The sequence below is a fragment of the Carlito syrichta genome, unplaced genomic scaffold (genome assembly GCF_000164805.1).
Source record: "Carlito syrichta isolate Samal-C Ts95f unplaced genomic scaffold, Tarsius_syrichta-2.0.1 Scaffold308874, whole genome shotgun sequence".
Taxonomy (NCBI): Eukaryota; Metazoa; Chordata; class Mammalia; order Primates; family Tarsiidae; genus Carlito; species Carlito syrichta.
The window spans coordinates 62,664-73,957 of record NW_007252970.1 but is presented as its reverse complement, the minus strand read 5'-3'; the positions used below and the strand labels follow the sequence as shown (position 1 = coordinate 73,957).

The window sequence follows — 11,294 nt, the reverse complement described above, 5'->3', positions numbered from 1 at the left end:
CCAGTCTGGGCAACAGAGTGAGACTCAAAAAAAAAAGAAAGAAAAGGGAAAAAAAAGAAAATATGATGTCATTTTATATGAGGGACTTGAGCATCCTCACATTTTGGTATTTATCATATTTACCCCTAAGTTTTTTTTTTTTTACATTTAATGGTGGTTTTTCCGTTTCAAATTTCTACTAGAAATACAATTGATGTTTGTATATTCGCCTGTGTCCTGCAACCTTGCTAAACTCAATACTTAGTTCCAGTATTTTTGGTGTTTTATGTATATGATCCTATTGTCTATGAATAACACAAATTGGTCTTTTTCTTGTCCAATATGGATATCTTTCTTTTCCTTATTTTCTTTATCTTCATTGCATTGTCTAGAATCTCCAGTACAATGTTGCACTGACATGGTGAGTGTGGTCATACTTGTCTTATCCTTATCTAAGGGTGAATACCATTCTGACTTTCACCTCTAATTATGATAGCTGTAGGTTTTGAGTAGATGCCTTTCATCAGACTATATTTCCTTGCATCTCTAATTTGATGAGAGTCTTTATTAGGAACCACAAGACACAGAAATCTTTTTAGTAGGCATTTACCCTAGAAAAATGAAAACAGGCTCACACAAAAATTTGTATGTGAATGTTTATTGCTAATTCATTTGTAATTGCCAAAACAGTGAACATGCCCAAAGTTCTTTGACCAGTGAATGGATCACCAAACTGTGGTATATCCATACTGTGACACACAGACTCTAAGGTGGTCCTCATCACCTCAACATCTTGGATATAACTTTGAGTGCGAGTGAGGACTGTGACTTGCTTCTAACCAACAGAATATGGCAAATTGATGAAATGTAACTCCCAAGATTATGTTTCATTATACATGACTCTGTCTTGCAAGCAGACTCACACTCCTCTCCTGAGGGCCATGAAGAAGTAATATACAGTACTGGGAACTGCCTATGGACAGGACAACGTGATAGAGAATTGTAGGCAACTTTTAGAACAAGATATTTCTTAATATTTAACAAACTCCTTACATTAACTGTTCATGATACACTATTCTTTGAATATGCTGCTCTGGATTATACGTATGGGAGCCAACAATATAGCTGAGAGATACTTAACAAGCAGGAAAATGTGTTCACAGAATCTCATTCTAAAGGTTCAGGAGCCGAGAGTCCGTGAAAGAATACGCAAAGGGTGATAACAAATGCGGGGAGAGCTGCAGCCTGAGGACTCAACTACCAGAACTTGAACCTCTACTAAGCTCTTGCAGTGAGCTCCGCCCTCCCTACATCGCTGGGTGTCCTGGGCTTCTCTCCTGCTCCCTGCCCCTCGCTGGTACCAGCCTTGGGAAACCTTGGCCCTGCCCCTCGCATCCGACTCCGCCGACTCAAGGGCGTTGGACGCGCCCCCGTGGTCTCCCATAGCTTTGCCTGTGAAGCGCCTGGGCGCCAGGAACTACCCTCTATGCGGGCGGGACCAGCGAGGGCACTGGAGCCCCGCCCATGGCCCCGCCCACTAGAGCCTGAGCCCGCCTTCGTGGACACGCAATTCCGGTGCCGCCGGAGTCCTGACCTCCGCAGAGTTTGGTGGAACTCAGCGGAGCCCAGCGAAAGTTAGCAAAGTCCAGCGAAGCAAGCGAGACACGATGGACGGCCGGGTGCAGTTGATAAAGGCCCTACTGGCCTTGCCCATCCGGCCCGCGGCAAGCCGGTGGAGGAACCCGATTTCTTTTCCCGATACGTTTGATGGCGACACCGACCGGCTCCCGGAGTTCATCGTGCAGACGGGCGCCTACATGCTCGCGGATGAGAACACATTCTCCACCGACGCCCTGAAGGTGACGTTCCTCATCACCCGCCTCACGGGGCGGGCCCTGCAGTGGGTGATCCCCTACGTCAGGAAGGAGAGCCCCCTGCTCAATGATTATCCAGCCTTCCTGGCCGAGATGAAGCGTTTCTTTGGATGGGAGGAGGACGACGACTTCTAGACCGGGAGACTCTCGGGCCTGGGGGCGGGTGCTCCGGGGAGTGCCCGCTGTGCCAGTGACCGCCACTGGGGTCGCCACGGGTGCCCTCCCGCCGCTCCTCTCCCCCTCCCCCCGAGGCCGCGGTGTCCCCTGCACTCCTGTCCCCTCCCGCGTAGTGCTTGCCTTTGTACCAGGAATAGCGCTCCAGGCTCCGGCTGCTATTGCTGGGCCTCGCTCTGGAGCACGCCTCTGCCCCCTCTTGCCAGCCCAGCACTTCCCAAACACATTTGGACGCTGTCCCGCATCCCAGCTGCGAGCTGGGCTCCTTTTACACACTGGACAGACCACCCACAGCCGGCCCCTGCCAAACCTTCCCCTGCCAGACTACCGGACTACTGTATCATTCTGCCCACAGACCCGCGCTCCCCCGCTTTCGCTGTCGCTATCGTCATCCACCGTATCCCACTGACAGACTGCTACTCTTGGTGATCTGAACTCACCTCGGAAATATGTGAGCTGGCCACCGCCTTGGACAATGATTCAGACTTCTGGTCGCCCCCCGAAGGGAGCAGCCAGCCTTTCTCCTTCAGCGGGACCCATTTCTTTTATACTTCCAGAGACCTCTTGTTTTCCTGCCAGATGGCTGCCAGGGTCCAGTTGTTCCTGGTTGCCAAATTCAGTCCTCATTTTCTCCTGTGGACCAGTTAGTTTTTGCTTACAACCCAGTTTTCTTCTGAATTTGCAGTCGTTTCTCTGGTGTGTGCCTTTTGTTCAACACAGTAACCCCTGCACTCTACCTTGCTCTTCTACACTACCTGTACAAAAATCTTTTCCTTATTTTCAATAAATGGCAGACACTATTGAAAAAGACTGTGAGTCCCAATGAATATGACATCTTTCCCTTCTGGTCCAGTAAATTGGTTCCATATATTTTTCAAAAGCTGTATGCTCTGCCATTCTGTGAGTGATGTTGACTGGTGCATTATAAAACATCAAAGATAAGCATCCTGTGGTGTCCTGCAAATGGATACTCCACTGGCGACCTTTCAATCCTAGGTGATTAATCTTGTAAACCAGTCAGTTTCATGTCTTTTAGGAATGGACCTTAATCTGAGTTTTGTCAAGACAAAGTAAGAGAAGTCAAAGTTTTTTTTTTGGTAAAATGTTATTTCCAAAAACTGCTTGAAAACATCCCAAATAGTTACAAACCATAAATCTCACCCATTTGTTGATGAACACTCTCAACGTTTTATTTAACCCATATTCAGAGAACCAGCAGAATGAGTTAGGTTATTCAGAAAATTCATTTACATTTATATTGCTTTCGTTGTTTAGGTAGTAGGGAATGGAATGCAGAACTGTGATTGTTAATTTACACAGAAACCTGGTTAATGACCTGGAAGACAATAAAATTATAACTTGTTCTAATGACCAGAAACAGAAAAAAGTGTTTTTCTGCATTAATAGAGATCTAAGTTTTTAAAATCTACTGTGCTGAGAAGCCTCTGCTACCCAAACTACTGCTGGGAAAAGTTCAATATCCCAACAGAGGCAGATGATCCTAATGTGGATTTGTAGAACAACACTTAATCATTCTCTGTCTTATTTCTAATATGTGTGACTTTTTCCAGAACACATGAATGAGGAATAAATCATGAGGTTTTTTTTCACTTTATTCACTTTCTCTAGTTAAATAGGTGAAATTTTGCCTTTCACTAATTGTTGTTGTCTGTGTGGTTGTTTTGAGAGTCTTGAGAGAGAGTGGTGAGAGATTAAGAAAGACACAGACACAAAGACATAAAGAAAAGTTGGGGTCAGGTGGGACACTTTCCTCTGATGGAGGAGAAGTGACCCCGAACTAGCTCAGTATGTTTATTTTATAATCAAGTATAAAGAAAGTTGGAAGGGATTTAAGGTCTGTGAGGAAGTTATAACGGAATTTTGTTGTTATCTAAAGGTGGGTTGTTTCGCAGTTATCTTGTTGTAGCTAAGGCTTTATCTGTACTATGTGACTCAGATGTGTGGGTATCTGAGACATCGTTTTGTATAGTAGGTTGCATCCCCTGCCTTTGGCTAGGATGTAGAGTTATCAAGAAAGACTTTGTCTTCGCTTGGGGTCAAGTGAGACCTTGCCTTCTCTGGGGTCTTAATTCAAGGGCTGTTGTAGTGACAGTGTTCGTCTGTCTTCTGTATCATATCCTCTCCTGACTACTAATGTTGGTGCATAGGGCTCTATGTGGAGCTAGAGGCATATTATTTGTATATTATCTGTATTGTGTATGTGATAATGTTTGTATTCCCAGAAATAGTGGAAACATCATTAACCTGAAATTTGGCAGGTCATGGGCAACGTCTTTGTGCAATAAGAGAAAACTTAAATTGCTTAGCAAATTAAAGTTGTTATGATTCAGAGGGCTCTTAAAATAACTGAAACCAAGCTCACCATGAAAATCAATTCAAGGTGCTGGCAGTCAGCCTTTTTGGATTGGTATGAAGGATGATTGTGTTAAACATATTCACTGTGTGGTTTTATACAAAGATTCTGCTAAAGCAGTTGGAAAAGTACTTGGAAGTAGTCTACATTACTGAGTAGGTCCAGCTTATTTCCTGCAATCTGTGTCCACTGGCTCTGAAGGTAGGTAGAATAGGCAGGGACCTGCTAGGTATCCTTTGAAGAATGTCAATAGCACCCTACCGCTTCAAACAACAATGCCCCAGAATTCTCTTCCTCTTGTCAGAAAGAGAATCACTCTTTAGTCCATGCTACTTCTATCATCCCAAGTCCTTTTTTGTGTTGTAAATGTCTTGAGGAGGGTAGTAATTTAAAAGATCCAATCATGAACATTTCACAGGATTCCAAAAAGGGTAAAGGAATGGCATTTGTAAGGGTAGAAGGGAGTTATTTTTCTTTTATAAATTTTTTTTAACTTTTAAATTTTTTTATTTTAAAATTGTGGGGTACGTTTCAGGGTTAGGTATACAAATATTCACTGTGCAAGTACCCTTGTTGATGAGGTGTGCCCCCTCTTCCCCAGGCAGATTTCTACTACTGTCAGTCTCACCTCCCGCCCCCCTCCCATCTGCAGTTTCCCACTACAGTCAATCCTTTTCTTATAGTATTGCAGTAGTTGTTCAAGGGCCACTTATGAGTGAGAACATGTGATACTCAGTTCTTTGTTTCTGTGAAAGATCATTCGGTATTATAGACTCTAATTCCAGGAGTTATTTTTCATTGCTTTGAAATCTTACCTTTGCAGTTGTCACTGTTGGTTTGTTTCCCTTACTTCATTTTCAGCAATATGCTCAGTATCCAACCCAAAAGCCTTACCTCTAAAGGATGGAGAAACATAAAGATTGACATTACAGAAGATGAAGATAAGAAAGAGAACGAGAAATACAATTAATGTCTTTTTTTTGGTGGTTGGAGACAATAATGACTGGAGCCTATGATTGGGATAATATTATACACATTTTGTGACACTAAATCCACAAAAATTTAATAGGGGAAAAAAGTGGTCTTTGGATGGTTCAGTGTTCTGAGGCTTTATGTAACATGGTAGACCCAAATCTGAGAGGGCTTGTGGGTAATGTTTACCTATTCCAAAGAAGTCACCCAAAGGTCCAGCAGGGAGAGACACTGGTTTATTACACTTATGAGAGGGTCACCAATGGACAGCACAGCAAACAGTTCTATGATCAAGCAAATTAATTATTCAAATTTCTATATAGTGTTTACGTTGTCTTTAGTACATTGTCTTTAGGTTGCTTGGTTACCTGCATCCTGTGACTTGTTAACCCTGTAACTTGTTACAGGGAATATGCATATCCTGCAGAGATCAGCCTTGGCCATGGGTTGCTCCCGGGGGAAGAGGCATAAAGGAGCCAGATACAAGGGGAGGAATCCAAAAAAACCCCAAAATTTATTTATAAAACATTGTGCCGGGCTCAGTGGCTCAGCCTGTAATCCTGCGCCTTTGGGAGGCTGAGGTGAGTGGATTGACTGAGCCCGCGGGTTTGAGACCTGCCTGAGCAGCGAGACCTCATCTCTACAATAAATCAAAAAACCAGCTGGGCATGGTAGCGCACGCCTGTAGTTCCGGCTACTCGGAAGGCTGAGGCGGAAGGATCGCCGGAGTCCAGCAGGTCGTGGCTGTGGTGGCCGGGAACGGCCACTGCACTCCAGTCTGCGTGACCGAGTGAGACTCCGACTCAAAAAAGAAATTGTGTGTTTATTCTGGCACGTTTAAACTTCAGTCACCTTCAAAGTACTTTCTGTCTGATGTTGCTCAAAACAGTTTTTGAACTCATCAATTTTGATGCCTTTTAGTGCTTCTGCCTTTTTTTGTTTCTCCTCTTCCACGTGGGCAAACTGTTTCCCTTTGAGGACTTTTTTTCATTCGGGGAAACAAAAAAAAAATGTTGCTTGGGACGAGATCAAGGAGGTTGGGGCACGGGAGTCATGCCGTTTTTTTTTTTTGGCCAAAAACTGCTGAACACTCAGCATGGTATGAGCAGTTGTGCTTATAAATCACCCATCATGAAATGGGCAAATGCGTTGAAATAATCTCCAAAACAAAAATTCCCTGAAGCCAAACGAAGTCTCCCACAACAATGCTAGCTGGTACACTGATACCAACAGGTTCCTAGAACAATTTTCTAGTGGAGAAAGCCTGTATTACAAGGGGCCCATGCTTCAAAAAAATAATTCCAAGTTTTTCGGGGTCCCCCTCATATGAGGGAAAGAAGCAATGTCTGGACAATTAACCTCACACGTTGGTTCTCAGGGTAATTCTGTTAGAATATACTGGTGAAAAGCTTCCTTCCCCACTTAACCCCAATGGCCTAAGTGCTCCACTGTACACAGAATCAGCCCTAAGGTAGAGATAGGGTAAGGGAGAGGGTTCCAAAGGGACCTTTTGCAAGTGTCTATCCACCAGGAGACTGGAGGGAGCTGAAGGAATTGGCTGAACAAGTGAGCACCAGAAGTCCTAGATGCAGGGACATTTCCTCCAGGTGCCTCTGCAGGGGCCTGATGACCTGCCTGCTTCTATAAGTATTGCAACACTGCTTTGTTCTCCATCATGGTGGTCACTCACACTACTTAGATATTACTGCAATAAGCAGTTTTGAACAGCAATGAGCCTACAATCAAACAGTGTAAAATCTATTGAAACCAGACAGGGTAAGGACAAAGATCAATCAGAACACATACCCAATGAAATAAGGTAACTAAAATGAAAGGCCATCATAATCTCAAACTATTTAATGGCATGGGGAAATGGTCACACCTGAACAATAAGGAATAAAAGAAATCTACAAAATAGTCAAAATATAGTGAGAGCTAGGTGTGGTGACATGCGCCTGTGGTCCCAGCTACTCAGGAGGCTGAGGTGGGAGAATCTCTTGAGCCCAAGAGGTTGAAACTGCGGTGAGCTCTGATTGTGCCCCTGCACTCCAGCCTGGGCAACAGAGGGAGGCCTCATCTATATTTTTTAAGGTAATCAAGGCCTCTCTATCTTACTGCCGTAGCTCATCACAGACCCTATACTGAAAGTACCTGGACTTTGTGTGCATGTACAATCCCCAACCTTGTGATGACTGAGAATGTGGTTCAGAGAAGGATGTCTGGCTTGATTTCATGGCTACTGGCCCAGAACTGAGCTCTTTCTCTTCCCTGTACTCTGTTCCTTTTGGTCCTCTTAGTGATCACATCACCATCTCCTACTCATCCCGAGTCCAATTCATATCCACTCTATTACATCTCCCACAGTCACCAAATCCATTCTGCCCCTTGACTCTCATTTCAGCGGGTGCCCTCTTCTCTAGCCCCAAGGCCATGCCCCAATTTCAGTCACCTGCCCTCTTGAGCCTACTGATTGTAGAGGCCCTGCCACAGTGTCCACCTGAGCCTGAAACCTGTTTTCCTCTCCCTGCTGTGGCTATTTCTGTGCCTTAAAGCAGCTGAGAGCATATTGTCACATGATCACAAGGAGAATATTTAGAATTTCACAATCCTGTTGTGAAATTCTAAGGACATGGTGAGCCTGTTAATTTGGGCCTAGGACTAGACTGTAGTAGTACCCATTCTGCAGTCGGAGTAGAGGACTACATGTTTACTCACAATAGAAGCAAACACAGTTTTTGTAAGACCATTAGAATAGATTCCTAAAACTAATGTATAAAGTCCACATAACACTTTAACTATTTGATCTGTCAAAATCTCACTCTAGATAGATTGTTTTCTTTTCTTTCTTTCTTTTTTTTTAGTTGGAGTCTCACTCTGTTGCCCAGGCTGGAGTGCAGTGGCACGCTCATGGCCACCACAGCCTCGACCTGCTGGGTTCCGGCGATCCTTCTGCCTCAGCCTTCCAAGTAGCTGGAACTACAGGTGCGCACTACCATGCCTGGCTTATAGAGTGATTGTTTTCAAATTATGTCTTCATGAGTAATATATGGGAACATTTCTCTTTGCCTTGCTAATATTTAATTTTTAATAAAGATAACAATATCTCCAATAGTAAATACACTTTCTCGCAATAAAAAGTCCTTTTTCTGTAGTGCATCGTCTTTGTCCCCAAAAAGATGAGACTTTCACAAAACGTTTACTTTCTTCCTTTCTTCTACCTTACTATAATTGAGACAACTGGAACACTTTCACACCTTACATGGCCAGGTGTGGTGGCTCAAGCCTGTAATCCCAGCACTTTGGGAGGCTGAGGCAAGCAGATTGCCTAAGCTCAGGGGTTTGAGACCAGCCTGGGCAACTTGGCGAGACCTCGCCTCTATAATAAATCAACAAATTAGTCAGGAGTGGTAGCTCACACCTGTTCCAGCTACATGGAAGTTCCAGCTACATGGAAGGCTAAGGCAGAAGGATCCCCTGAGCCCAGCAGGTTGAGACTGCAGTGGCTGTGAGTGTGCCACTGCACTCTAGCCAGGGTGACAGAGTGAGACTCCAACGCAAAAAATAAAAATAAAAAATAAAAGTAATACAGCTAAGCACTTTAAAAAATAATTTCTAGGTCTCTATAGAAAGCAACATTAAACTTATAATATAAAAGCCTACCAATCAACTTTCAGATATTGAGCATTTTAGGGAATCAAGACAATGGTCGAGTTGAATTTAGACCTTTTAGACCTTTTCAGGGTGGTTTCCAACACTGAGCTGTTCCCATCTTCTCAAAAGAAGAAATATAAATATGCTCAAATCATGAGTTGGTAAAGTTGTTAAGTAGAATGGCAAAAGAATATCTGACCATAAGATGTGAAAAATAGCTGGGCTCGGTGGCTCAGCCTGTAATCCTGCGCCTTTGGGAGGCTGAGGTGAGTGGATTGCCTGAACCCGCGGGTTCGAGACCTGCCTGGGCAGTGTGGTCTCATCTCTACAATAAATCAAAAAATCAGCCGGTCGTGGTAGTGCATGCCTGTAATTCCGGCTACTTGGAAGGCTGAGGCGGAAGGATCGCCAGAGCCCAGCAGGTCGAGGCTGCGGTGGCCGGGAGCGGCCACTGCACTCCAGTCTGGGTGACAGAGTGAGACTCCAACTCAAAAAAAAAAAAAGATGTTGTGAAAAAATAAAAGAATCAGAGATCCAAAAAAACAGCTGATGTGACCACCCACAAATTTGGGACCCATGCTCACATTTACCAAGATATCTTAAGGAAGGAAATTTGGTCTACAGTGGTTCTGTACTGGTTGTGTAGAAAATATAAGGTTAAAGGATGTGTACATTCAAATTGACTTTCAACTTAAAGGATTGCCTACAATCCTCCCAAAGCCTTCACTACTCCCAGCTTGATCTACTCTCATGGAAACACAGAGACAGCCCATCTTGAAAGCCAAAACTGGGTTACACTCTGACTATAACCATCATTCTCAGAGCTTTCCTATACTATCACTACTCGAGTGGAAATATTACCCTGGCTCAACTCAGAGTTTTTCTCTCACCAAACATCCAGTCATCTCCAAAGTGAATTGAATGAATATTCTGCTTGTAACTCCAGTCTTAGAAGATCACTAGACAATAGAGTGCATTGAGCAGGACACCCGTGAGCAACACTGACCTCTCAGACCAGCATGGGTCATTTGAGCTCATTATTTGATGAACTGACATCTACACAATTTATGTAATTATAAGGTGGCACACACTCAGTGACAATATGAGCACACCCTGGATAAGGCCCCAAGCAGGGGTTGGAGCCTGAGGAGGGTTCCTAGGGGTGGCCAACACATCCCCTCGGGATTCATGGCTGGGCATGCAGGTCATGCTGAGGCCATGGGCAAAGTGTTCTCCAAGGTTGCTGATCTCATCTTGCAGCTATGCATAGTGAATGTTCTACATTCTTTCTTGAGGCAGTCGGCCCCCTAGGCTGGTTCAGACCAGATTGAGCACACTTGGGTCAATGCCCCTAAGTTTTGGTTACCTTTAGTTCACCTTTAGTTCATTATAATACTAAAAATCCCACCCCTGGAGAGAATTCACAGCCATGTTGCGTACATGTGATATATGTATAAGCCTGTTCTCACACTACGGCTGCCCACTAGAAACCCTACCCTTTTCATGCTTAACCCTGCACTCTGCCCTGTGAAAAATGCTATATAACCTGTGTGTCTTTTACAATTGGGAGTGTTTTTTTCCTGCCCAGCCAGCCTCTCCTGGACCATCCTTCCTGTAAGTAAGTTTCAGAGTAAAGCCCATGGCCCTTCCATTGTCTCCGGGTCATTTCTTTGGCCTCTCAAATGCAATGCCTTCCCTTTTTGGGTCTTTGGGAGTCCGGCACAACAATAATCAAGGCCATAAAACAAGGAGTTATTTCCTGTGTAAGCCAACATGACATCAGAGCCAGCCCTGTTCATCCTTCCAAAAAAAAAAAACATGTTAATATGTAATATTTAAAAATGAAGACATATGTACAGAGATTCTAATATGTACAAAGAAATGTTAGATGTGTCTAATGAACATGACCTTATTTTATCAGCATTCTAATATGGGGTCTATATTTCTGCCTGCTCCTTCAGACCAGAACAGATAGTGAAATAAACATTTGCAAACAAGCAAATGTACTCCAGGTATTTTTTTAAGAGATGAGATCTTGCTCTGTCACCCAGGCTGCAGTGCAGTGGTGTGATCATAGCCCACTGCAGCCTTAACTCCTGGGCTCAAGTAATCATCCCACCTCAGCCTCCCAAGTAGCCATGACTACAGGTGCATGCTCCCATGCCCAGGTAATTGTTTATTATTTTCAAAATTTTTGTATAGACAGAGTCTTGCTCTGGCTGGTCTCAAACTCCTGGCCTCAAATGAGGATCCTCCCACCTTGGCCTCCC

The 11,294-nt window shown here is 44.1% G+C and overlaps 1 protein-coding gene across 1 annotated transcript; it reads left to right on the top strand.

Moving 5' to 3' along the window:
- The first annotated feature begins 1,603 nt into the window (after positions 1–1,603).
- Positions 1,604–2,831, top strand: RTL8C (retrotransposon Gag like 8C). The gene is made up of 2 exons (XM_008066278.2): positions 1,604–2,154; positions 2,618–2,831. The coding sequence occupies exon 1, from the start codon at positions 1,647–1,649 to the stop codon at positions 1,986–1,988; it is 342 nt and encodes a 113-aa protein (XP_008064469.1). The 5' UTR covers positions 1,604–1,646; the 3' UTR covers positions 1,989–2,154; positions 2,618–2,831.
- The last annotated feature ends 8,463 nt before the right edge of the window (positions 2,832–11,294 follow it).